This window comes from Saimiri boliviensis, chromosome 14 (assembly GCF_048565385.1).
Source record: "Saimiri boliviensis isolate mSaiBol1 chromosome 14, mSaiBol1.pri, whole genome shotgun sequence".
In the NCBI taxonomy this organism is placed as follows: Eukaryota; Metazoa; Chordata; class Mammalia; order Primates; family Cebidae; genus Saimiri; species Saimiri boliviensis.
The window spans coordinates 44243657-44269701 of record NC_133462.1 but is presented as its reverse complement, the minus strand read 5'-3'; the positions used below and the strand labels follow the sequence as shown (position 1 = coordinate 44269701).

The window sequence follows — 26045 nt, the reverse complement described above, 5'->3', positions numbered from 1 at the left end:
TGGGTTCCCAAGCCGTGATGAGCGCAGCCCTGCCCCCTCCCGCCACTCCTTCCGTCCTCCCCGGCCTCCTCCCACCTTTCCCCCGCTTCTCTCTCCCCATTGAGCCTCTGTCTCTGTGCTTTGCCTTGTCTTTGATGGTCTGGCCTGGGCCATCCTTTTCCTTGTTGATACCCATTTTGGGGGAGGTGGCTGGGTTAGTTCTGGCGATGGGGTGAGTTGCACTACAGGGCTGGGTGGTGAATGGCCTGTGCGCTCTGCTGGCCGCTTTCTCGTGAGGCCTGGGGGGGCCGCACGTTGCACTTGTACCCCCTCGATGTCGAGTACCGCTCCCGTGCCGCCACCACTCTGCGCTTCTGAGGCAGGCTGTTCCCCCCTTTTGCATTGGTGCGAAGCCTGTCTTGGGAGCTGCAGTGACGGCCCTGCCACTGGTGCTTCTGCAGCTTCAGACTCACCTGCTTATTTGCCGCCAAAGCTGAGAGGCTATTTGTCCAAGCGTCCTTTCCTTTTGGAGGGTCAGAGGAGATCAGTGTGCGGAGAACCCCACCCACAAACAGCTGTGTCACTACCTGGACTTGTAGCTGGGCCTGGGCCGTAACCTGGCCTCAGAGCGTGGTACCCCTTGGGGGTCCCGTGTCCTGCCCACTGTGCTCAGGGGGATGCAAGTCTTCTCTGGAGAGCAGGGAACAGCCCAAGGTGGCTGGTGCGTCCTGTGTTCTCCCCGTGTGTCACAGCATCCCACGCGTGGGCGTTGGCGCCTTTCACTGAGAGGAGAGAGGGCAGGGGAGGCTGTGGGCTGCGGCTGCTGGGTCCTGCTGCCTGAGGCTCCTCTCGTCTCGTTTCTTGGATGTGGCTCTTTCTCTCCGTGGCCCACAGTCAGACCTCTTACTGACGGGGGTGTGTGATCCTGGGAGTGGCTGTGAATACAGTCATCTGTGTCCATGGGTCACGTCCTGGCCTATGGGGCCCCAGGTAGCCCACTGCTGTCTCTGGGCCTCAGCTTAGAGTTGGGCCTGTGGCCCCCTCGAGTCTGAGCTCCGCGTGCCCCTGGGTGCAGGAGGGCTGTGGGCAGTACCGGGGCTCCCCGGGGCTCACTTACTCTCCTTCCAGGAGGAACAGGAGGCAGCCCGGCGCCGCCAGCAGCGCGAGAGCAAGAGCAGCGCGGCCACGCCCACCAAGGGTCCCGAGGGCAAGGCGGCCGGCCCTGCCGAGGCCCCCATGGTGAGCCTCACCTGCCACCGCCGCTGGAGGGCACTGCCCTGACGTGGGAGACCCCATCGGTGGGAGGCTTTGCGCTCACCCCTCCCCTCCCCGTGGGTCCTCCAGGACTCTGGTGCTGAGGAAGAGAAGGCGGGAGCAGCCACCGTGAAGAAGCCGTCTCCCTCCAAGGCCCGCAAGAAGAAGCTGAACAAGAAGGGGAGGAAGATGGCCGGCCGCAAACGTGGGCGCCCCAAGAAGATGAACACTGCGAACCCCGAGCGGAAGCCCAAGAAGAACCAAACTGCACTGGATCTCCTGCACGCGCAGACCGTGTCTCAGACGGCGGCCTCCTCACCCCAGGGTGAGTCACCCCTACCCCAGGGCGCCCCCTCTCCCCGAGTGCGGAGGCCTAGGGGCCCCTCTGCTGGGACGCCGCCCTCCTGAGCCCTGGGTATCTGGGGGGTCCTGGGAGCCTCTCTGGTGTGGCTATGCCTTCGGGGCGGCCCCGTCCTAAGGGGTACTGGGCACTTGCCCCATGCTGACGCCTGCCCACTGCTCTGCCCCAGATGCCTACAGGTCCCCTCACAGCCCGTTCTACCAGCTACCTCCAAGCGTGCAGCGGCACTCCCCCAACCCGCTGCTGGTGGCGCCCACCCCGCCTGCGCTGCAGAAGCTGCTAGGTGAGTTCGCGAGCACGAAGGGGCCAGCGGAGGAGGCTGGGCTTGGGGCGGTCCCGGGAGGACCATGGGTCGTGACTCTGACCTTGCGGCAGCCCTCATGACCCCCGTGCTTGACCCCACTGAGGTTCACCCAGGGTTGGGGGCTGCCTGCTGCAGGGGTCAGGAGAGGCTGAGATAAAGCTCGTGGGTTGTTTGAGGTTTCACTCTGGAGACGCTGGGTGACACTTGGGACATCTGTGGTTGTCATGACTGGATGGTGCTGCTGCCCCGGGGTGGGTGCTGGCTAGGGATGTTGCTCAGGGCCCTGCACTGCCCTGCGAGGTGGACATTCGGCGGAGCAGGGGTCGGGGCGTGTGGTGTGGGCCCCGCGGGCTCTGCCAGGCTCCTGCCTCCTGAGCGCCTGCCTGGCCCTGTGCTGTTCCTCACGGCTGCCCTCGCCTCACCTGTGCTGCGCCTCTCTCCCCAGAGTCCTTCAGGATCCAGTACCTGCAGTTCCTGGCATACACGAAGACCCCCCAGTACAAGGCCAGCCTGCAGGAGCTGCTGGGCCAGGAGAAGGTGGGTCCCGGCCCCCCGATTCCTCCTGCTCGCACGGAGGCAGGCCGGTTCCTGTTCCTGGGCGTCCGTTCCCACAGCAGAGGCCCTGGAGCACAGGCCTGAGTGGCTCCCTCCTCCCCTCAGCTGCTGCGAGAAACAAACTCACCTGTTTTAAACCCAAAGAATGGACTGAGAGACCAAGAGAACAGCGAATCGGGACTCTTCATGTGGTTTTGCCAGATCCGGTGTCTCAGGGCCACACCCAGCAGTGTCAGCCAGTGTGTACCCCAGTCCTCCCGGGCATCGCCTGGTGCTTGTTGGGCAGGCGCTTTAGGTGTTTTCTCTAGGGTTGTCTTGCTGCATTTTGTCGCTGCCCACAATGCATTGCAATCCTAGTCAGCTCAGGGGCTCTTCGAGTAGCTGACTCGTGGCCTGAGTGGGGGCAGGCTCGTAAGAACGGGCAAAGCAGGCTACTGAACGTTCATCTTACGTTCATCTTACTCCACTTCTTTGGTTTGAGCGAGGCAACTAAGCAGGGGAGGGGGCTGGCGAGGCCGAGAAGCAGGCATCAGATCCAAGCAGGGGCCTAGTATATGCTGTCTCCTGTGGTGTCCTGACCTAAGCCAATTCAAGGCACTTCGTCTTGGAAATGGACCACTGTATACATGATTTCCTGCACCTGAGGTCCCCGCTGTGGGGCACCCCCCACACCCCTGATCTCCCCCAGGGAGCTGTGGAGGACCTGCCTCAGTGCGGAGCTAGGGCCAGGCTATGGGTGGAAGTTCTGGCGGCCCAGAGGCAGCTCCAGAAGCCACTGGAGCCATGAGAGCGCCTGTCTCTGAGCCCTGGTTTGCATTTTGGACTTAGGTTTTGCTTCAAAAAAGCTTACAGGGCCGGACGCAGTGGCTTGCGCCTGTAATCCCAGCACTTTGGGAGGCTGAGGCAGGCGGATCATGAGGTCAGGAGTTTGAGACCAGTCTGTCCAACATGGTGAAACCCCGTCTCTACTAAAAATACAGAAATTAGCTGGGCATAGTGGTGGGCGCCTGTAATCGCGGCTACTCTGGAGGCTGAGGCAGGAGAATCACTTGAACCCGGGAGGCGGCGGTTACAGTTACCTGAGATCGCACCATTGCACTTTAGCCTGGGTGACAGAGGCTTCGTCTCAAAAATCGAAAGCCTCCAGGGTGCTTTGAGCACAGGCACACACATCGCTTCCTGTAGCTGACAGCAGGCCCGGCCGGGGCTATGTTCTTGGCCGCTGTCTGGGTGTTGTCCCATGGCAGTAGCTCCTGGCTCTTCCCTTCAGGGCACTGCAGCAGGCCTCCTTGCAGATCAGTGTCCAAAGTCCATCTCCTGGTATTGCCTTGGGGCAAACTCCCTAGATGCCGGCTTCCCTCTGCAGTGAACCAGATGCAGAGCTGGTCCCTCCCACCGCAGCCTGAGTGTTACTGGGCATCTCAGCCCAGTGTAGGTCCCCTCAGGCGTGTCTGTCCTTGAGCGCATCTGCAGGGAGGCGTGACAGGCAGGGCGTGGGCCTTGGCTGCGGGCCCTCAGTCACCTGCCCCATCTGTCCTGCAGGAGAAGAATGCCCAGCTCCTAGGCACAGCTCAGCAGCTCCTCAGCCACTGCCAGGCCCAGAAGGAGGAGATCAGGAGGCTGTTCCAGCAGAAATTGGATGAGGTAGTGGCTCCCGGAGGGTTGATGGCAGCTGGGGCGCAGCCTGGGGCGGCCTTCCTGTGGCTCAGCCTGGGGCGATCTTCCTGTGGCTCCTGTCTGGGCCTCTGTCCTGCTATTTCTCCTGGGCTGGGCTGCAGGGGTTTCCATGCCTGGGGCTTCCTTCGCGCTGGAGGCCACCAGCGTGACCGCTAACCCACCCCGTGTCCCCAGCTGGGTGTGAAGGCGCTGACCTACAACGACCTGATTCAAGCGCAGAAGGAGATCTCCGCCCATAACCAGCAGCTGCGGGAGCAGTCGGAGCAGCTGGAGCAGGACAACCGCACGCTCCGCAGTCAGAGCCTGCAGCTGGTGGGGGCCGCCGTGCCGGGACAGGGACATAGAGGGAGCCAGAGGGACCCCGCCTGGGCGGGTGTGTCCTCTGTGCGGGTGGGGGGCTCTGGAAGGCCGCCTCTGTTGTGGGGTTGGTTCCCAGACGCATCGCAAGACCTGTGAAAGCTGTGGAGCCTGTCACAGCAGGCCAGCTGTGGCAGGCTTGAGGTGTGGGGTCCCGTGAGCACCCCGTGCCGTAGTGTGGGTGCCAGAGCTGCCTCATCTGTCTGTGGGGGCCACAGTCGTCACTGGTTCCCCATCCTCAGCCTGCTATCCCAGAAGCAGCTTCTGTTCCCTAAGCACACAAGCTGTTGGCTGAGGCTGGCCCAGGGAGCCCTTGCCCTGAGGGTGCGCATTGTGCCGGGCTGCCAGTCAGCCAGTTGACGCTGTCCCGTCCCTGTCCTGTCAGCTCAAGGCTCGCTGCGAGGAGCTGCAGCTGGACTGGGCCACACTGTCCCTGGAGAAGCTGCTGAAGGAGAAGCAGGCCCTGAAGAGCCAGATCTCGGAGAAGCAGAGGCACTGCCTGGAGCTGCAGGTGGGCTGGGCGCGGCTGCACTCCGTGGTGCCCAGGAGGCTCCCGTCGGCTTCCCTGTGACCGCATTGAGGCCCTGGGGTGGTTGTGGATGTAGCAGCCTAGGAAGAGGATGGAGGAGGCTTGTGGACCCTTCTCTCCTGGGCTGCAGGCTGGCCGTGTGGACGGCTGCGCCTCACTCTGGCCCTCAGCGCTCTGGGGCACCTCGGGTGTGCTCAGCTGAGTGCACAGCGTTCTTGGCTTCCTCCTTCCTGACTGCCTCTGCAACAGTCATGGGCAGAATTTGCTCTAGAAAATAGCTGGAACAGATCATGGGCTCATGTTTGTAATTCCAGCACTTTGGGAGGCTGAGTTGGGTGGATCACTTTGAGGTTGGAGACTAGCCTGGCCAACACAGTGGGACCCTGGCTCTCCCAAAAATGCAAAAGTTAGCCGGGTGTGGTGGGACGTGCCTATAGTCCCAGCTACCGGGGAGGCTGAGGCAGGAAAGTTAGCCGGGTGTGGTGGTCCATGCCTATAGTCCAGGCTACTGGGAAGGCTGAGGCAGGAAAGTTAACGGGGTGTGGTGGTGCGTGCCTATAGTCCCAGCTACCGGGGAGACTGAGGCAGGAAGATCATTTGAGTCTGGGCGGGGGAGGCTGCAGGGAACTGAGATTTTGCGACTGCATTCCAGCTGGGGTGACAGAGCCAGGCCCTGTCTGAAAAATAAAATAGCTCATACTTTCTGACGCCGAGAAACGCGTTTGTGGAGGCCGCGTAGAGGAAGCACGGAGCAGGACGTGTGGCAGAAAGGTGCTCTCCTCCCGGGCAGGAGCTCGCGCGCCGTGCCCATCGCTGCCCTGCAGTCTGGAAAGCAGCAGGTCTCGGGCTTTGTTCTCACAGCCCTGTGCCTTCTAGGCTGTGTCCGCTGAGCTTACCTGTCCCCAGCGTGGTTTCACCGCTGATGGACATGGTGCCTTGTCGCCAGCCCTCTGTTGCCCTTTCAAAGGCCTTCACCAAAGCCTTGCTGCGAGGCTGCCCTGAGAGGCAGGAGCCCACACATGCTGGCATTGGGAAGCACCACCCACATGCGGCCTAGCTGCTTGCTCACGTGTGTGGCCCTGGCGAGCCTCACTAGCATACCTTAGAGAAACAGAGGTCGTGACCTTGTTCCCACAGCCAGGCCGCATGGAGTAGAGGCCTTGGGAGGAGCATATTTGGCTTCTAACCCTTTTTGTCATAATCTTTTTTCTGCAATAAACGATATGTGTTTGTTAAAAAAAAGGAAAGCAGAGAAACAGAACAGGCAAACCAAAAGGAAAAAGCGCTTCCCAGACTCAGCGCCAGGGGAAGCACTGCCACGCTCCAGTGGCGTGTCCTGCCACGGGTGTCTGCGTGTTTCACACTTAGAGTCTATTTTAAGAGACCAGAGCGCTCTGTATCTTCCTGTTACTCTTTTTGGAGAGTGTGTTTCCATGTCGATGGAAGCCATCCTCGGCCCTCCACGTTGCTTAATTTGACGTCCCCGAGCTTCCCAACCCCGCCTGCAGGTGTTTGGTGGTTTCGGTTTTTCCATCCCACATGAGCACCAGGGTCCTGGCCGCCCCTCCGGGGGTCCGTCTGTGGCACAGCCCCAGGTCCCTGGTGTGGGCCCAGGCGGGGCGGGTCTGACGCCGCCTCTCCTTCTGCAGATCAGCATCGTGGAGCTGGAAAAGAGCCAGCGGCAGCAGGAGCTCCTGCAGCTCAAGTCCTGCGTGCCACCGGATGACACCCTGGCCCTGCACTTGCGCGGGAAGGGTGCCCTGGGCCGCGAGCTCGAGTCTGACGCCGGTCGGCTGCATCTGGAGCTGGACTGCGCCAAGTTCTCGCTGCCTCACTTGAGCAGCATGAGCCCAGAGCTCTCCATGAATGGCCATGCTGCCAGCTATGAGCTGTGCAGCGCGCTGAGCCGGCCCTCGCCCAAGCAGGACACGCCCCAGTACCTGGCCTCACCCTTAGACCAGGAGGTGGTACCCTGCACCCCTAGCCACGGCGGCCGGCCGCGCGTGGAGAAACTGTCTGGCTTGGCTGTGCCCGACTACACCAGGCTGTCCCCGGCCAAGATCGTGCTGAGGCGGCACCTCAGCCAGGACCACACGTTGCCAGGCAGGCCAGCTGCCAGCGAGCTGCACCCGAGGTAAGTGCCCTGGCAGGTGGGGGTCTGCGCCTGGTGCCTGCGGACTCCGCCTGGTGCACTTGGGCTGTTGGAGGTCTCTGCAGGAGGCCATCTGTTGAGGAGACTAAGGTGGGGAGGTGTTGGGCCAGGCTGCTGCCCCTGAGCACCAGCCGGGGGCACCGAGTGGCCCTTCAGAGTGACTGCAGCTTCTCATTCCAGAGCTGAGCACACCAAGGAGAATGGCCTTCCCTACCAGAGCCCCAGTGTGCCCAGCAGCATGAAGCTGAGCCCCCAGGACCCGCGGCCCCCATCCCCTGGGACCCTGCAGCTTGCTGGAGAGAAGAGCAGTGAGAAGGTGTGGGCTGCAGCCCCCACCCGGTGCTCATGGGGGTGCTCAGCAGAGGCAGCCCTGGCGACTTGCTAGCAGGGGGCTTGTCTTGGTTGACCTTGGGGCACAGTGAGGGACTGGGGCTGCCCAGAGGACCTCGTGGCTGAGTTGGGGGGGCAGCCAGTAAGGACAGGTCACAGGTGACGCTGGGCAGGTGCCATGGAGGGTATAGGGTTTGTCGGGGTGTCCCTGATGCCCTGCTATTCTCAGTGATGGGTGGTGAGGGCTGGTGGAAACTCAGAGCCCAGTTTGGGAGGCTGCTGCCCATGAGGACTGCCTGGGGGCACTGGCCTGTGAGTGCAGGGATGGATGGTGATGTTGCATGGACTTGGCAATGATGGATACAGGCCCAGGCAGGCTCAGTGGCCCCACAGGTGACAGCCCACCAAGCTGGGCGGGCAGGCTGGAGGGAACACATGGGCATGGCTTTCAGACACGACACCAGGAACGTGCTATGCCTCTGGAGTGACCCAGAGCTGGTGTCCAGGAGTTCCCGACTGTGTGGGGCAGGTTGTGGGGCCTTGGCAGCCTGGGGGTGGTCTTGAGAGAGCAGCCGCAGGCCCCTGTGTCATGGCTGTGGTTCCTGTGTCCTGGAGGGGTGTGTTGACCTGCGGCCGGGGGTCCGGCGTTCGTCCGCAGGGCCTGAGAGAGCGTGCCTACGGCAGCGGCGGGGAGCCTATCACCAGCCTCCCCATCAGCATCCCGCTCAGCACCGTGCAGCCCAACAAGCTCCCGGTCAGCATCCCCCTGGCCAGCGTGGTGCTGCCCAGCCGCGCCGAGAGGGCGGTGAGTGCTTCCCAGGAAGGTCCCCAAGGGCCACATCGAGGCCAAACGGCGTGGGGTTCCCGAGCGCCGACTCGCTCGTGAGAAGTCACAGGTTGTTAACCGTTGTGTGTGAGACGGTGCAGTGAAGGGGGCCGTGCACAGCCGGTGCGGCCGCTCAGCTCTGTGCCGTTATCGCCAGCCTTCTGCTTTTGGGTAAAAGGTGGGTGCGCAGGTCGTTGAGGAGGAGCTCAGAGGCCCAGCCTGGCTGCCAGCCCCCTCCTCACGGGGCCCCGTTGCCTGTTGTAGCCCCTGTCGTCACGGCCGCTCCTGGGTTCTCCCACACCACACTGTGCCCTCAGAGAATCTCATCCTGTGGAGCATGGGTGGGGTTTTCTGGGCATTAAGCTCTTTCTTTTTTAAAAATTTTGTGTTTCAGGTGTACGTTTTCATGGTTTTTAGCTTTTTTTTTTTTTTTTTTTTTTGAGATGGAGGCTTGCCCTGTCACCCAGACTGGAGTGCAATTGTGTGATCTTGGCTCACTGCAACCTCCACCTCCCAGGTTCAAGTGATTCTCCTGCCTCAGCCTCCCAAGTAGCCGAGATTACAGGTGCCTGCCACCATGCCCAGCTAATTTTTGTATTTTTTGTAGAGATGGGGTTTCACCATCTTGGCCTGTCTGGTCTTGAACTCCTGACGTCAGGTGATCCACTGGTCTTGGCCTCTCAAAGTCCTGGGATTATAGGCATGAGCTACCACACCTGGCCAATTTTTGTATTTTTCATAGAGGTGTGGTTTCACCATGTTGGTCAGGCTGGTCTCGAACTCCTAGCCCTCAAGCAATCCACTTGGCTCAGCCACCCACAGTGCTGGGATTCCAGGCATGAGCTCCGGCACCCAGCCGGGTTTTCTATTTTTATACACCTCTGTCTAATTCCGGGGCATTTTTTTCACCCCAGAAGCAGCGTTACTCTGCTCAGTGCTCACTCCTTAGCTGAGTTGTCATCTGAGAACAGGAGGGTGGGAGGCCACTGAGCCATAGGCTTTCCTTGTGACGTCTCTGAGATCACAGGGGCAGAGAGGACCTCACTTAGAGGTGACTTGGCGCGTGATGGCATTCCCCGTGTAGATGGAGTGTGCTGTCGTCATCCCAGCCCAGCTGATGGGCACCGAGCTGGATCCACGTTTTGGCAGTTGTGAATCCTTGTGCTGCGAGTGTTGGGTCCAGGGTTTTGTGTGGATGTAGGCTTGTTCTTTGGCCCAGGGTCACTCTGTGGACCTTTTTTGAACCTGCAGTGTGGCGGGTTGTGGCGGCTGGTGGGTGTGTTCTCGCGTGGCAATCCTCCCCCAACGTGACTGCTGACATTTGTCTGTGCTGCTCAGAGAAAGCAGCCCGTTTCCCTGTTGAGGGTGGGTGGGGGTTCTTTGGGTTGTGCCCAGTACCCCTGTCCCACAGCCGGGACTCCCACCTCCTGACCTCCCTGCCTCAGGCCTGCCGCCCCATTCACACGCTGGTGCCACCCACCCTGGCTGTGCCACCCACCCGGGGCCCTGCTGCAGTCCTTCACCCGCTGCCCTCTTCCCACCCCGGACTGGACAGTGACCCCGGCCAGCTGCATTCACTGTTTCCAGCTGGGTTCTGGGCCTCCCCCTGACACACTGGCTTTTCTCTCTGCAGAGAAGCACCCCCAGTCCTGTGCTGCAGCCCCGAGACCCCTCGTCCACACTTGAAAAGCATATTGGTGCTAATGCCCACAGTGCTGGGAGCAAAAGCCTTGCCCTGGCCCCCGCAGGTAACGTCCCTCCTGTGTCCTACCCTCGGGACTTTGCTGCTGCCGCTGCTCTTCAGAGCAGGAGGGCTGGGTGCTGGGAGCGGAACGGGGCTTCCCGGGGTGATCATAGGGCCATCCTAGACCGCTGGGCCTCCTTCCCAGCATCCTTTCCTTTCTCACAAGCTGGGATGAAGCTCGGGCTCAGCTTCGGCCATGATGCCCTCAGGCCTGCGTCTCCCGACACTGACACCTCACACCTGTCTGTATTGATTCCGCCGTGGGGTCAGCCCCAGCCCTGTTGGGGCTCCTGCAGTCGCAGCTGGGAGGCCCCTGACTCAGTGCACAGTGGCACATGGCCGTGGGCCTCCATGCTGGCGGCAGCGTGGTTTCGGGTTCCATGACCAGTCTCTGCTGGTAGACCAGTTTCTGTAAAGAGTCAGAGGGGGCCGGGCGCGGTGGCTCACGCCTGTAATCCCAGCACTTTGGGAGGCCGAGGCGGGTGGATCACGAGGTAAAGAGATCGAGACCATCCTGGTCAACATGGTGAAACCCCGTCTCTACTAAAAATACAAAAAGTTAGCTGGGCATGGTGGTGCGTGTCTAATCCCAGCTACTCAGGAGGCTGAGGCAGGAGAATTGCCTGAACCCAGGAGGCGGAGGTTGTGGTGAGCCGAGATCGTGCCATTGCACTCCAGCCTGGGTAACAAGAGCGAAACTCCGTCTCAAAGAAAAAAAAAAAAAAAAAAAGCCAGAGGGGATGCTGCACTGGCCTCTGTCATGACCGTGCAGGCCTGTCTAGTGTGGAAGCCACAGAGACACTTGTCAGTGAGTGTGGGAGACACTTGTCAGTGAGTGTGGCTGTGTACCAATGAAACTACTTAAAACAGTGGAGGGCTCAGGCTCTCAGGCTCGTCTGCTGGCCCGGTGTTGACATGTGGCATGATGTGGCATCTACTTTTTTAGGAGTAAAAAGTAAAATGTGACCCACACCTGTAAGCCCAGCACTTGGGGAGGGAGAGGTGGGCGGATCACCTGTGAGACTGGCCTGGCCAAAAATGTGAAACCCCGTCTACTAAAAATACAAAAATTAGCCTGGTGTGGTGATGGTCACTTGTAATCCCAGCTAGTCGAGAGGCTGAGGCAGGAAAATTACTTAATCCTGGGAGGCGGAGGTTGCAGTGAGCCGAGATGATCCCTCTGCACTCCAGCCTGGATGACAAAGAGGGAAACTCCGTCCCAAAACCGAAACAAACAGCACAGCAGTAGCAAAGTGCAGGACGCACGGCTGCTGTCGGGACCGGAGGCTCCAGCGTGGCTGGGCGGCATCACATTTGACTGTGTGAGGGCCCTGGAGAGGCCACCCAAGCCCGGCAGCTCTGCTCTGGCAGGCTTGTGCCCTTGAGATGAGGTCTGGTCTGTGAGAGGCAGTGACAGTATCGGGAGGTGTTCACCTGGGTCACAAACAGGCGTCTAACTCCAGCCACCCTTTGTCCCAGGTGGTCCCAGAAGTGCACTGCTCACTGTAGGCTGGGAAGGGCGGCCTTAGCCTTCAGGGCAGCCATAGCTTGGAGGGTCCAAACTGAGTTGTCATCTGAGAACAGGAGGGTGGGAGGCCACTGAGCCATAGGCTTTCCTTGTGGCATCTCTGAGATCACAGAGGCAGAGGGGACCTCACTTAGAGGTGCCCAGCTCAGCCACACCGGGCTTCTTGAGGGGAGGTAGCATCTCAGCCGAGACCTGCAGGGCACAGGCAGCCCAGATGAATGGGAGGAGGCACAGGTCAGCCCTGAGCCCTGAGGTTGCCCACAGAGTCTTCTGGTTCCACCGCAGAGAGGCCGTTTCAGCCTCCTAGCCCTGTTCCCTGCTTCACCGCCTCTCCTGGAGCACACAGAGCTCCTAGAGGAAGGTACTCCCACAGCCTGGCTTCCTCTTCGGCCAAGGTGGGGCCCGGCATCTCCCCTGTGGACTGAGGCTGTCCTGCATCCCCTGAGACCCCCATGTCCTTCCCAGCAGGCTTCTCCTATGCTGGCTCAGTGGCCATCAGCGGGACCCTGGCAGGCAGCCCAGCCTCTCTCGCCCCTGGAGCCGAGCCAGCCACCTTGGATGAATCCTCCGGCTCTGGGAGTCTTTTTGCCACTGTGGGGTCCCGCAGCTCCACGCCACAGCATCCCCTGCTGCTGGCACAGCCCCGGAACTCGCGCCCGGCCTCTCCCGCCCACCAGCTCTCCTCCAGTCCCCGGCTCGGTGGGGCTGCCCACGGCCCGCTCCCCGAGGCCAGCAAGGGGGACCTGCCCTCCGATTCCGGCTTCTCAGATCCGGAGAGCGAGGCCAAGAGGAGGATCGTGTTCACCATCGCCACCGGCGCGGGCGGTACCAAGCAGTCGCCTTCCAGCAAGCACAGCCCCCTGACCGCCAGCACCCGCGGGGATTGTGCGCCAAGCCACGGCCAGGACAACCGCAAGCGTGGCCGGCGGAAGCGAGCGTCAACGGGGACGCCCAGCTTGACCACAGGCGTGTCCCCCAAGCGCCGAGCCCTGCCATCTGTCGCCGGCCTCTTCACGCAGCCTTCAGGGTCTCCTCTAAACCTCAACTCCATGGTAAGGATGGGGACTGACCAGAGGGAGGTGGGGGGCCATGACTGAGGCAGGTCGTCCGTCCCCCACCATGTGCGGCTGTGGCAGCCTGGGAAGAGGCGGTCGACAGCTGCCCCTGGGCTTCAGAGCAGCGCTGAGCTGCCTGAAAGCTTCATCCTCGGCGGTGGGGCCTTGGTGGAGGTGGGCACACGAGGAGTGGGCGTGGGGGGCTCTGGGCTTGGGGGTGGTATGTGAGGACCAGAAGGAACCAGGACTTAGGCGGCACTGGCCACTGGGCAGGGCATCCGTTTCCTCAGGAACCTCTGGGGTACAGGCAGGAGCCTCCTGGGTCGTGGGACTCTCCTGCCTTGGGATCCTCGCCTGTGCTGTGTGCATCCACTGTGTCTGTCTGCCATCAGGTCAATAACATCAACCAGCCCCTGGAGATTACGGCCATCTCGTCCCCTGAGACCTCCCTGAAGAGCTCCCCTGTGCCCTACCAGGACCACGATCAGCCCCCCGTGCTCAAGAAAGAGCGGCCCCTGAGCCAGACCAATGGGGCGCACTACTCCCCGCTCACCTCCGACGAGGAGCCAGGCTCTGAGGATGAGCCCAGCAGCGCCCGGCAAGTCCTGGGTCCCTTCTGGGGGCAGGGCCCAGCAGCAGGGGAAGGAGGCGTGCACTCACCATGTGTGGGTGGGGAGGGCCAGAAGACTTCGAGGGGGTGCCCTGGAGGGGAGAGAGACATCTGTTTTGTGAGGGGCCTCCCTGCAGGTCCTGGGCTCTGTTCTGGGCAGGGCCGGCCTCCTGAGCCATTTAGGGTGGGGTCCTGGCACACGAGCAGGGACACCCGTAAGAAGAGGCCACACTGTCCAGGCAAGGTGGCTCACGCCTGTCATCTCAGCCCTTCGGGAGGCCAAGGTGGGCAGATCACCTGAGGTCAGGAGTTCCAAATAGCCTTATTAACATGGAGAAACCCTGTCTCAACTAAAAAGAAATTAGCTGGGCGTGGTGACGCACACCTGTGATTCCAGCTACTCGGGAGGCTGAGGCTGGAGAATCACATGAACCTGGAGGCGGAGCTTGCAGTGAACCAAGATTCTGCATTGCACTCCAGCCTGAGCAACAAGGCAGCTAAACTCTGTCTCAGAAAAAAAAAAAATGCCAAGCTCAGTAGGAGCTGAGCGCAGCAGGAGAGACCTTTCAGCAGTGAGGCGTTTGGGGCTCATCTGCACGCCCTACTCGGTGTATTAGAGCAGCTTTACTGAACTTCACCTGTCATATCCCCCATTTAAAGCGTGCATTTCAGAGGTCTTTGGTATGTCTGCGTTACCACTGTTGACCTTCCATCCTCTCCAAAGGAAATCTTACCCCTTGAAACACTCACCCCCCATCCCCTCCCCAGAGCCCCTGGCACTACCCATCCTACCTTCTGTCTCTGTGACTGAGGGCTCGAGGGACCTCCGAGGAGTGGAACCACAGAGGGTGTGTCTGTTGGGGTCTGGCATCTCTCCCTGATCCTCAAGGTGACTGGAGGTGCCTCGCCATCCATCCGCCTGTTGCTGGGCTTGGCATTCTTGGCGGTTGTGAGCGGTGCTACTGTGGCCGTGGGTGTGCGTGTTGTGTTTGAAAGTGAGTTTCCAGGTGCCTGGGCGGAGGAGCTGGGTGGCCCAGCCCTTGTGCTCCTCAGCAGCCGCACCATTCTACCTGCCGCCATGGGCACACGCGGGGCTAAGGTCCCCACATCCTTGCCACAATGAATTTCTGTGTTTGATTCTAGCCGTCTGAGTTGTTGCGAAGTGGTATCACATTGCAGGGTTTTTGCTTTTTTTTTTTTTTTGAGACGGAGTCTTAACTCTTGTCACCCAAGCTGGAGTGCGGTGGCACAGTCTCAGCTCACTGCAACCTCCACCTCCTGGGTTCAGGTGATCCTCCTGCCTCAGCCTCCCGAGTAGCTCTCGCTGCAGGTGTGTGCCACCACCATGCCTAGTTCATTTTTTTGTTTTACAGAGATGGCATTTGGCCATATTGCCCAGGCTGGTCTGAAACTTCTGGCCTCAAGCAGCCGGTCTGCCTCTGCCTCCCGGCCTGCTGGGATTGTAGGCGTGCACCATCGCAGCCAGCCCTGAGAGCTCTTGGTGGTGTTTAGAGTTAGTTCATTTTGCTCCGCTCCAAACACGCATGCCCGTTAAATAGAAAACATCCGAGCACGTGGGTGCTCTTTGCGTTGGGGTTGCTCAGCTTAGTGTTTGCAGAGTCTTTGGGGATTCTGGTGTCCCTGCTGTGTTCTTGGGACTCTGGATGAAACCAGCCCCGTGAAGTGTGTGGGTGGACGTGGCTCTGCGCGCCGGCCTGCGAGGCGGTGGCATCGTTTGCCCCCCGAGGCACCGAGGTCTGGAGGGCAGCAGAGGGAGGTGGGAAGAGAGCTCTGGCTGGACGCACACGCTTCCCGGGTGCTGGGAAGTGGCTTCTCCCATTCACCTGCCATGCTCGGGCTCTTGGCCCCTTGTCCCAGCAGAGGCCCTGGAGCCTCTGCCAGGACAGTGCCCTTCTGGCGCAGTGTGGGTGGACCCCAGGGCCCAGCTGCACAGTCCGGGCCCGACCCGGGGTGGCTGCGTGGATCCCCTGTCCGGCCCAGGTGCTGCTGCGTCCCCCAACTCCTGGCTGTTCACCGTCAGCACTAGCGTCGCTCTTAGTGTGCACCTGGGTTTCAAGCATTAATGACGTTTCTTTCTTAACAGAATTGAGAGAAAAATTGCAACAATCTCCTTAGAAAGCAAATCTCCCCCCAAAACCTTGGAAAACGGTGAGTAGCAAGTGCTCTGGGACGCGGCCAGGCCTGTCCATTTGGCCGTTAGTGCTGCCAACACTGGGGGCGCTGGGCTTCTTGAACTGCCTCCGGGAGGGCCCCCGGGCACATGCCACACTCTTGCAGTGGGTGCTCACCTGCGGGGGTTGCCACCTTGGGTACCTTGTTCTTTTTGGACCCTGACCTTCCCCCGAGAGGTGTCTGCTTTCATCCTCTGTTGTGCCTGCATCCTCTGTGAGGTCCCTGGCCTGCTCAGGGACGACCCCACCCTCCGAATTTACCCCAGAGCTAAGGGTGAGCTCATCCCGCCCGGGCTCCTCTGACACCCTCTTGAGCTGCCTTGGTCCAGTCCCATCCACTCCCGTCTCATCCTGTGCTGTGCCCCGCCTGTCCCGTTTCACCCTGCCTGTGCCATCCCATCCCACCTCATCCCCTCCCCTCCGGCCCGCCCCAGCCCGGCCTGCTTGGCGTCTTGCGTGTCCGTGGCAGCCGTCTGTGGAGTCGCTCGTGCTGTGGCAGCAGCCCTGGTTAGCCTCATGGCTTTCTTCCTTGCCAGGTGGTGGCGTGGCAGGAAGGAGGCCCGCGCCGGCCGGCGAGCCGGTCAACAGCAGCAAGTGGAAGTCCACCTTCTCACCCATCTCCGACATCGGCCTGGCCAAGGCCGCGGACAGCCCCCTGCAGGCCGGCCCCACCCTGAGCCAGAGCTCCCTGTTCGCGTTCCGGCCTGCCCTGGAGGAGACCCCCGCCGATGCCAAGCTGGCCGCCCACCCCAGGAAAGGCTTTCCCAGCTCCCTGTCAGGGGCCGACGGACTCAGCCCCAGCACCAACCCTGCGAACGGCTGCACCTTCGGCGGGGGCCTGGCCGCCGAGCTGAGTTCACACAGCTTCAGTGATGGTGCTTCTCTCACCCACAAGGGCCCCGAGGCGGCCGGCCTGAGCTCCCCGCTGGGCTTCCCCTCGCAGCGCGCCAAGGAGGCCTCGGACGCCAACCCTTTCCTGAGCAAGAGGCAGCTAGACGGCCTGGCCGGGCTGAAGGGCGAGGGTGGCCGCGGCAAGGAGGTTGGGGAGGGAGGCCTGCCGCTGTGCGGCCCCGCGGACAAAACCCCGCTGCCCGCTGGCAAGGCCGCCAAGGCCCGGGACCGTGAGCTCGACCTCAAGAACGGCCACAACCTCTTCATCTCCGCGGCCACCGTGCCCCCTGGGGGCCTCCTCAGCGGCCCCGTCCTGGCCCCGGCGGCGTCCTCTGCAGGCGGGGCAGGGTCCTCTGCCCAGACGCACCGGCCCTTCCTGGGCCCGTTCCCGCCAGGGCCGCAGTTCACGCTGGGCCCCATGGCCCTGCAGGCCAACCTGGGCTCCGTGGCCGGCTCCTCCGTGCTGCAGTCGCTCTTCAGCTCTGTGCCGGCCGCCGCCGGCCTGGTGCACGTGTCGTCCGCTGCCACCAGACTCACCAACTCGCACGCCATGGGCAGCTTTTCCGGGGTGGCAGGCAGCACAGTTGGAGGTAGGTCGCCTTCCTCTGCAGGTGTCCTTCCCCGCCCTCTGGGCCAGGAGCTGAGCAGCTGGTCCCCACCGTCTGGGCACGGTCCGGAATCCAGTCCTGCGGGGAGAGCGCTCCCGCTGAGTCCGTGTGTCTCGGGTTCTCTGGTTATAACGGCGTCCCTCTCGTTTTCAGAAGGCCACGGTGCGCAGGGTCACCAGGGCATTCCTTTCTCCCGTGGAGGTCACCTGTTAGGTGTGGCCGCCCGGGCTCTGGCAAGGCTCTGGGAGCTGGTGTTGGGTAAGAGCGAGTCCCCGCAGTGCCTGCCCGGACCGGGCGGAGGAGCCTCGGGGCTGCTGCTTGCGCTGGGTGCCCGCACGCCGGCGCCGCCGATCCGCTTCCCTTCGTGAGCCTGCGGCTGCTGCTCTGCGCTTGACTGGATGCTGCCGCCTGTTGAAGCTGCCTTTTTCTCTCCTGTTTGCAGGTGTCTTTAACCACGCGGTGCCTTCCGCCTCTGCTCATCCGTTTGGAGCCCGTGTCGGCCGCGGGGCTGCGTGTGGCAGTGCCACGCTGGGCCCGAGCCCGCTGCAGGCGGCGGCCAGCGCCTCGGCCTCTTCCTTTCAGGCCCCGGCCTCGGTTGAGACCCGGCCGCCCCCTCCGCCTCCGCCTCCCCCGCTGCCCCCGCCTGCGCACCTGGGCCGGCCCCCCGCGGGGCCTCCCGTCCTCCACGCTCTCTCACCTAACGCCGCCTTGCCTCCTCCCCCGACGCTGCTGGCCTCTAACCCTGAGCCCGTGCTTCTGCAGAGCCTCGCGTCCCTCCCGCCTAACCAAGTTTTCTTGCCCCCCGCCTCTGCTGCCTCTCTGCCGCCTGCTAACGCCTCTTTGTCTATCAAGCTCACCTCCCTCCCGCACAAGGGCGCCCGCCCCTCCTTCACGGTGCACCACCAGCCCCTGCCCCGGCTGGCCCTGGCACAGGCCGCACCCGGGATCCCGCAGGCCAGCGCCACGGGGCCGTCCGCTGTGTGGGTGTCCCTTGGCATGCCGCCTCCTTATGCCGCGCACCTTTCAGGGGTTAAGCCGCGATAAAGACCTTGCTTAGCTAGCAGTGCGTATTGTGTAAGGTAAGGCCAGAGCCCCACGCGGTGGCTCCCTCCAGACACTGAACTGTCCTTCCTTTGGCAGAGAAGACAGCCACAGGGCTCGGCAGAAGGGCCGGGGGTCCTGAGGAGGGACTGCAGGACGGGTACCGGCCGTGGCGTGGCCTGAGCGTGTTGGCTTCCAGCTGCCTGCAGCTGGGTCCCTGCGGTGATGCCGCGGGTCCGAGGCCAGCCCTGAGGGCAGCTGTGCCAGCCCCTGTGGGTGAGGCTCACGGGTGCTGTGCCAGGGATGGGTGCAGCCCCTCAGGGGGCTGGGAGTGGCCTCCAGGGCTCCATCTGCACCAGGCCCAGGTCACTTGGGACAGGTGGCGTGGTGCGGTGCTGACATCCCATTGCAGAGGCCCTGGGAAGCCAGGTTGACAGGACGGATGCCTCTGGTCAGGGCTGTCTGGCTGGTGGCCTCGGATACCTCTCATAGGGAGCCGGTGAGGCCCCTGGTATCCCACCTGCCTGGGGGGCTGATGGGTTCCCCCTGGGGCTGAGAGGCAAGCTCTGTGCCTTGTGTGATGGGGCTGCCCCTGGGACACGGCTGATGGTGGCCGCACTGCTCTGTGGCTGTGGCCGAAAGCCGAGGGCTTCCAGCCGCTCAGATGTCGGCACCGAGGCGTACAGGCTAGTGTAGACAGCGCCCGCCTTTGCACCAGAGGAAGTGGGAGGCAGGAGTGAGTTTGTGGCCGTGAGGCCTTCAGGGAACATCCCGTCCACTCCTCCTCCGAGAGGTGGTGGAAACTGGCTGCTGACCCCCGAGGGCAGGTGGCCCTCTGTGCCCTCCCAGGACATGGCGTGCCGGGCAACAAAGTGCAAAGGTGCCCTCTGCTTGCCCCTGACCACCTGCCTCGGGGGGCCCTGGGACGCAGGCCTTCACGGGCAAGTCCACATCTCGCTGGGCAAGGAGAGGTGGTCTGGGAGCGGAGGCGGAGGCAGGGCCAAGTGTACTGAAGTGGAAGTAGGAGCGGGCCTGGCGGGTCAGTGCGGGCACCTGTGGGCTGGACAGGTACAGGTCTCACAGGTCCCACAGGAGATGAGCTGCAGGTGGCTTTAGTGGGACTCGGCTGTGCGTCTCTGGAGGAAGGCCGGAGCCTGGCTGGCGTGGCCAGGGGTCGGGCTCCCTGGGCCTGCTGTGGTTGGAGGGGCTGGCGCCCTGCCCGTCACAGGTGCTGGCCCCAGGTGGCGAGTTTGCTCGTGGGAGGCCTCGGTCCCCGGCCCGGGTGAGTGTCGGGCTCCCCAGGCTTGAGGGTGACAGACTGCCCTTCCCGCTGTGCCCTCCTGCAGGTAACTAGGATTTCTACCTCAACCGCGAGACCTATGCAAGGACGGTGTGGACCAACTGCGCCCGCGGCCCCCGCCCGCCGGCCTCCCCCGACGGCAGAGCGAGGACGACGGGAGCTCCACTGTGAATCGGCGGCAGCGCCAGGAGGCTGGGGCTGGTCCAGTTTGTACTGTCGATAGTTTTAGATAAAGTATTTATCGTTTTTTAAAAAGTATAAACAATTCTGACTTATTTTATTCCATCTAAGTGGTAAAAGGCAACTTATTGAGAAATATAAATATCTATATATGAGAGCTCTATATAAAGACACGTGTCTGCAGGGCGGGCCCGCCAGCGGATTCGCCGACAGCCTGCCCCGGTGCTATCTCGTCCCCAGGCCCGCGCCTGCCTCCGCCCGCTTGGTGCTGACTAGACGCTGACGCCGCCGAACCCGGTCCTCGGAAACGCCGCCCGGCCGGCTCCCCCGACGACGCACTGCTCCCGTACCAAAGGCAGGCCCGCCGCTGCCACATTCCTCGGAGGCCTCGCGGCCCGCGCCCCTCCCCGAGCCCCTGGCGCCTGCCTTGAGCGCTCCGCCCCCGCCCCGTCACTGTGAACCCCGGACTGTTCACCCTGCGTGGAGGGCCCGCGCCGCGTCGCTGCGATGGTGCTGTGAGGACGGCCGGCGCCGGACAAGTGCATTTACTTTTGTATTTCTCGGCTTCCGTGGCTCGCCGCGCGCCCTGCGACGCGGGCAGGCCTGTCGAGGGTTCCCTGGTGTTTCTGTACAGGAGAGTCACACTAAGGAGTGGCAGTATTTTATAGAGATGTGATAAGAATTTATAAATTTCATAGATTTGACAGCTTTTATTTTTAGACGGTATAATGCACAGTGAAGAGGAAAGAAAGGCGAGGGGAAAACCTTATTTATTCAGAGTGTACAAAATGGCCGCAGGGTCAGCCCCCCCCCACCACCACCACTCAAGTTGCAGCCCACTGTGGTCCAGACAGCCGCCTGAGCTTCTGCCTGGCCCACGTCCCTTCCTGTCAGGGTCCTGCCTGGCACCCGGCCCTCCAAGTGGGTGTGCCGGGGCCGGGGTGTGCTGCTGAAGCCTGGCCTCTCCGGCCCTAGGCCCTGGGATGACATCTGTCCCCCATTCTGCAGTCTTGGGGGTGCCTGGGACTGGGTGTGGAAGCAGAGGGCGAGGCCAGGCTGTGGCGGGCGGGCAGAGCCACTCAGGTGCTTGTGGAGCCCCGAGCGGTCAGTGCCTGGCCTGTCCGGCAGTGCCGTCTCCACGCACTCCCTGGAGGGTGGGATGTGGGAGCCCTAGCTCCCTGCACACAGGACCCAGGCTGTCACACCCGTTGAGCCCACCTCCTCAAGTTGCTGCTGTGAGAGGACAAAGGGCAGCCCTTCCCCAGGTGTCACAGAACCACCCTCCAGGGAGCTGCCAGCCCTGCATTCTGGTCCCCACCACGTCTTCCTACCACGTGGCCTCCGGAGAGGGAGCCACGGAGGAAAGCCTCCTGTGGTTGCTGGGTGGGGGCAGTCCTGTGTGGGAGGGCCTGGAAGACCCCTGCTTGTGTCTGCTGGGGGGGTGCTGCCTCCCTCTGGCCCCCAACAACCTGTCTCTCAGACCCCTGGCCCCCCAACATAGCTGAGTTTTGCAGATGGTGCTCCAAACCCGTCCTTCCCACCCCCACGTTGGTGCTCTCAGCTTGAAGGTGCTGTGCCTCTGCCCGAGCCCAGCCTTCAGGACAGGTAGCCCGCTCCGTGCCGCCACCGGCCGGAAATGCTCCAGGGTTGACGGCAGAGAAGGCATGGAGTCCCCTGGTCTAGAACAAGACAGACTCTTGAAACACTGTATCACTTCTGCCTCCCCCCAGGGGATAGTGGCTGCCGGGATGCCACTGTGGCTCCTGCCCACGTACACCACCGCGTGTTCAGGACACGCACTGGGTCTCGGAGCCACTGGCCCAGGCAGAAGTCTCCTTGAGCCCCCTGGGGCACATGTGAACTAGCGTACTGCTGCCCGCAGACGCCCTCCCGTTCTGAGCCCTGGGCCATGTCCTCCTCAGACACTCCCAGACGGGGGTTGGTGGCGGTTGACAGTGGAAGCTCCTGCTGGTGCATGGCCTGAGCTTCCATGGGCAGCCGGCGGGGACCTGCTGCTGCTGACCATGGGCGGGCGGCGCCTGGGAGCGGCTGTTGCTCAGGAATTGATAGGAACCCTGATGACTACGACGCCCCCGCCTTGGCCCGTGAGGCACGCTCGGTGACTTATTTAAGACTTGCCCCTTAATTTATCCGCCCCAGGATGCGTCAGTCTGTTCAGTGGTCAGCAGGGCCCCCTCCCCCGTCATCAGTGGTCAGCCCCCCACGCGCTGCTGCTCTGTGTCGGCCCTTGTCTGTTGCCCTCGGGAGGCTCTGCTGTCTTCTTGGTGAACTGTGTTTGGATTGCGCACATTGTCACGGTCTGCCCCTGGGCTGTGGGCGCCCCTTCCTCTGGGCACCCCTGCATTCTGCTTCCCCATCTCTAGACGCTGTAATAAACAGACCATTTCCACTTGGACCTGTGTGAGCGGCAGCCTTTCTTCGGGTGGCCTCAGGTGCGTCCTGGCGGCAAGGGAGTCTTCGCTGAAGCCGGGGATGCAGGGTCTAGGGGTGCTCTTAGCAGAAGCTCTGAGGGCTGACACCAGAAGGCCCTGTCTCGGGGAGGCCTGAGCCTGATGGCATCAGGCTGCGGGCAGACTGCCTTCGGATGAACGCAAAACCAGATCTGCAGGCCCGACAACACAGGCAAAGTCCTTTGCCCCCTCAGAGGGACAAAGCCAGCCCAGGCCCCATCCACACTTGGGGTGGGGGGGGGCAACGAATGCCAGGGTGGGGACCACAGGACTCCCAGTACCACACAGCGGCCCCATTCTCCCGGGCCTGGGTCTCAGCCTCCACCTGTCGGGGCTTGGGTTTCAGGCCTCCCCTCGGCACAGGAGACCCAGCCCCGACCTCTCAAGACCCCAAGCCTTGCTTCCCTGGGGTGTGGACTTCCCAGCTGCCCCTCCCTTCTCCTCTACTGCACCACCATCCACTGTGAAAAAGAGGTACCTTTATTTGAACAGGACAAGCACTTCCCCAGCCCACAGCCGGGGCTCCTGTCTGCAGGAGAATTCACAGCTGGTGGGGGGACTCAGCCCCCACGCCATTCACAGCTTCATCTGGCCCTGTACATTCATTCAGTGCAGGGCGGAGGGGCCACACAGCCGAAGGCCTGCCAGACACTGGATGCACAGAACTCAGGCGTGGCATCGTGGGAGCGTGCACGTCCCGGCAGCAGCACGTAGCACCAGGTGCCAGGCCAGTCGGGTGGGTCCTGGGGCCCCGAAGAGGGCGGCCTGCTGGGCAGTTTCACAAAACGCAGCGCCTGCCCACACCCACCAGCTTCAGGCTTTGGATGTCTCCAAACCAAAAACCTCCCGCTGCAAATCCAGGTGTGACGGCTGGGTGTGGGGGCTCGTGCCTGTGGTCCCAGCCGACTTGGGAAGCTGAGGCAAGAGGATCAAATGAGCCCAGGTCAAGGCCACAGTGAGCTATGGCACCACTGCACTAGCCGGGGCAACAGTGAGGCCCTGACTCAAAAAAAAAAAAAAAAAAAAAAAAAAAAACAAAACAAAAATCCAGGCATGGCCAATCGACTCAGGGCTGGGCAAAGGCCAGTCCCACCCAGCTCAACGCCAACCACCATGCCCTGCACTCATGCCTGCAAGCCACTCAGCTGGAACCTGGCCTCCTCGGATATACCGAACTGCTCCAGGGGGTCCTGTGGGGTGGACAGATGGCCATGAGCCAGGGCCAGAGGACTCCCTCTGCCACCCACAGCCTCACTCTGGCCACCCAAAGCCCTGTACACACCTTGCCTGTCACCTTCTGGATTTCGTTCCTGTAGAAGATGAGGCTTCTCCGCATGAACTCATAGCTGGAGAAGTGGGAGACACGGGGGTCAGAGGCCTGCACTGCATGGCTGCTGTGCCCACCCCAGCTGTGCCCATGGCCGCCTGGCCCCACCTGGCCCGACGGAGAGCCTCCATCCACTCCTGACACTGCTCCTCGCTGCTGCACTCAAAGTGATACTTCCTCTCGGGGTCCTCGACGAAGCCTGGGGAGGGAGCACCCATGTCAGTCCTGCCCACAACCACAGGGACAGCTTCCAATTGCCAGTGCCCAAAACCACTCCCTTATGGCCCCCACAAAGATGTGTTCACGTCCTGACCCCCAGAACCTAGAGGAGCGTGGCCCCATTTGGAAATAGGGCCTCTGCAAATGAACTAGTTAAAATGAGGTTGTCGCCGGGTGCAGTGGCTGACGCCTGTGATCCCAGCGCTTTGAGAGGCAGAGGTGGGAGGACTGCTTGAGCTCAGACCGTCTCTGCAAAACAAAAATCAGCTGGGTGTGGTGGTGGGGCCTTGTAGTCCCAGACATTCAGGAAGCAGAGGTGGAAGGATGGCTTGAGGCTACAGTCACTTGTAATTACGCCATGCCACTCCAGTCTGGGTAACGAGATCCCGTCTCAAAAATAAAATCAAGAGGGCTGGGTGCTGTGGCTGATGGCTGTAATCCCAGCATTTCAGAGGCTCAGGCAGGCGGATCACCTGAGGTTGTGAAATCGAGACAAGCCTGGCCAACATGATGAAACCCTGTCTCTGCTAAAAATACAAAAATTAGCTGGGCATGGTGGCAGCCATGTATAATTCCAGCTACTTTGGAGGCTGAGGCAGGAGAATTGCTTCAACCCGGGAGGCAGAAATGCAGTGAGCTGAGATGGTGCCACTGTACTCCAGCCTGGGCGACAGAACAAGACCCTGTCACAAGAAATGAAATAAAACAGGGTTGTCAGGATAGGCCCTCAATTCTGTTTGGCGTCTGTGTAGTAGGGGAAACGTGGACCCAGACGCGATGCAGGGAGCACAAGGTGAGGATGGAGGCAGGGGTGAGGTGATGCCTCCACAAACCAAGGAGGCTGGAAGATGCTGGCCATCACCAGGAACTGGGATCCTTTCTGATACTGAAGCCACCTGGCCTGTGGAATTTTGACAGCCACTCTGGCAAACTCCATCTTTCCCCGAAGATGGGAATCTCTTAAAACCCAGGAGAGACCGGGCGTGGTGGCTCACGCCTGTAATCCAAGCAAGCACTTTGGAGGCCAAGGCAGGCGGATCACCTGAGGTCGGGAGTTCAAGACCAGCCTGACCAACACGGTGAAACTCCGCCTTTAAAAAAAAAGGCCGGGCGCGGTGGCTCAAGCCTGTAATCCTAGCACTTTGGGAGGCCGAAGGGGGTGGATCACAAGGTGAAGAAATCGAGACCATCCTGGTCAACATGGTGAAACCTTGTCTCTACTAAAAATACAAAACATTAGCTGGGCGTGGTGGCGCGTGCCTGTAATCCCAGCTACTCAGGAGGCTGAGGCAGGAGAACTGCTTGAACCTAGGAGGCGGAGGTTGCGGTGAGCCGAGATCGCGCCATTGCACTCCAGCCTGGGTAACAACAACAACAAAAAAACACAGGAGAGACCGGTCGCGGTGGCTCACGCCTGTAATCCAAGCAAGCACTTTGGAGGCCAAGGCGGATCACCTGAGGTCGGGAGTTCAATACCAGCCTGACCAACGTTGTGAAAATCCCATCTTTAAAAAAAAAAAAAAAATCCAGGAGAGCCACACCCCTCTCACTCCCCGACCCCCACGTGGGGTTTCCATCCCAGGGCCATACAACAATGTAGACCCATGCTAACCACGACAGCTGGGGAAACGCTGTGCATGCTGGCGTGAGTACAGCCTGGGCCCACAGGAAGAAAGAGCAGACTCTGGGAGAGACCCAAGATTCAGTGGACTTGGCAGGTGGGCAGGGCGGTGCCCGCCAGAAGGACCTGACCTTGAGCTGGCTGTGGACAACGCACTCTTGTGTCTGGGGAGGGTGGCGCCAAGCTGGGGACACAGAGGCGGCCTTGGGCGCCTGGGGAGGGGACAGTGCGGCGCTGCGGGTGCCCCGGGCTGCTGGAGGCGCCGCTGGCCTCTCCAGCCGCACTCACTGATGGAGAAGGTGCCGGGCTCTTCCCGGGTGACTCTGCAGCGCTCCAGCAGCAGGGCTCCGACGGGCTGGAGGAGACACGGGCGCCAGGACGCGGCGGTGAGCGCCCAGCCTCCCGCAGGGCGCAGCCTGGCACCCGCCCGCGCGCCCGGGGCGCCCCTACCTCGGCCTCGTCTGTCCGGAAGTAGAAGAGGAAATTCACCACGAGCTTCACCAGCCGCCGCTTCAGCACTGCGAGCACAGCGCACGCTCAGGGGCGCAGGGAGTCCCCGCCCGGATCCCCGCCCTCCACCCCCAGCGCCCTCACCCGGAGCCCTGACCCGGTCTCCCGCCCAGGCCCGGACCTCGGCCCCCGCCTCCAGTCCCTAGCACCGTCCCGGTCTCCCGGGTCCCGCTCACCGCTGCCCAACCTAGCACCGTCCCGGTCTCCCGGGTCCCGCTCACCGCTGCCCTTCTTGGGGCCCCTCATGCCCAGCTCGGCCGCCATCTCGGCCGGCTGCCGGGACAGCGCCTGCAGCTCCTTCTCGTTGTACCGCATTGTTCCGCGGGGAACGGTAACCCGTGCCGCGCCCTCGCGGCCGCCGTCCCCGCTCGCGCCGGGGCCGGCGCCAAAAATGTCCCAGGGCGCAGACGCGGAAGCGCTGGGG

At 62.0% G+C, this 26045-nt stretch overlaps 2 protein-coding genes across 17 annotated transcripts in view; one reads left to right on the top strand and one right to left on the bottom strand.

Moving 5' to 3' along the window:
• DOT1L (DOT1 like histone lysine methyltransferase) overlaps positions 1-21887 on the top strand; it is a 69646-nt gene extending 47759 nt beyond the window's left edge. For 3 of the 13 annotated variants that reach the window (XM_039465564.2, XM_039465568.2, XM_074384834.1), the window contains 16 exons: positions 1108-1218; positions 1324-1558; positions 1764-1877; positions 2344-2435; positions 3996-4097; positions 4305-4442; positions 4873-4998; positions 6666-7150; positions 7349-7484; positions 8157-8303; positions 9958-10072; positions 12062-12648; positions 13044-13249; positions 15366-15430; positions 15990-17210; positions 17395-21887. In XM_039465564.2, the coding sequence (XP_039321498.1) occupies positions 1108-1218; positions 1324-1558; positions 1764-1877; positions 2344-2435; positions 3996-4097; positions 4305-4442; positions 4873-4998; positions 6666-7150; positions 7349-7484; positions 8157-8303; positions 9958-10072; positions 12062-12648; positions 13044-13249; positions 15366-15430; positions 15990-17210; positions 17395-17996 (4482 nt within the window). In that variant the 3' untranslated portion in view covers positions 17997-21887. The remainder of the gene's footprint in view (positions 1-1107; positions 1219-1323; positions 1559-1763; positions 1878-2343; positions 2436-3995; positions 4098-4304; positions 4443-4872; positions 4999-6665; positions 7151-7348; positions 7485-8156; positions 8304-9957; positions 10073-12061; positions 12649-13043; positions 13250-15365; positions 15431-15989; positions 17211-17394) is intronic. The other 10 variants (XM_039465567.2, XM_039465569.2, XM_039465573.2 and 7 more) reach the window with 8 other exon arrangements.
• On the bottom strand, positions 20164-26040 carry PLEKHJ1 (pleckstrin homology domain containing J1). Of its 4 annotated transcripts, none has more exons than XM_010339251.3 (7): positions 25798-26040; positions 25562-25629; positions 25400-25466; positions 23380-23470; positions 23227-23290; positions 23075-23134; positions 20164-22859 (listed from the first exon to the last, which is right to left on the bottom strand). In XM_010339251.3, exons 1-7 carry the CDS (start codon positions 25934-25936, stop codon positions 22758-22760), a joined length of 591 nt encoding a protein of 196 aa, XP_010337553.2. In that variant the 5' UTR covers positions 25937-26040; the 3' UTR covers positions 20164-22757. The 4 variants fall into 4 exon arrangements, with proteins under 4 accessions (XP_010337553.2, XP_074240939.1, XP_074240940.1 ...); XM_074384838.1 differs by having other exon boundaries at positions 25843-26036; XM_003928604.4 differs by lacking the exon at positions 20164-22859 and having other exon boundaries at positions 22961-23134; positions 25843-26033.
• Between the last annotated feature and the right edge of the window lie 5 nt (positions 26041-26045).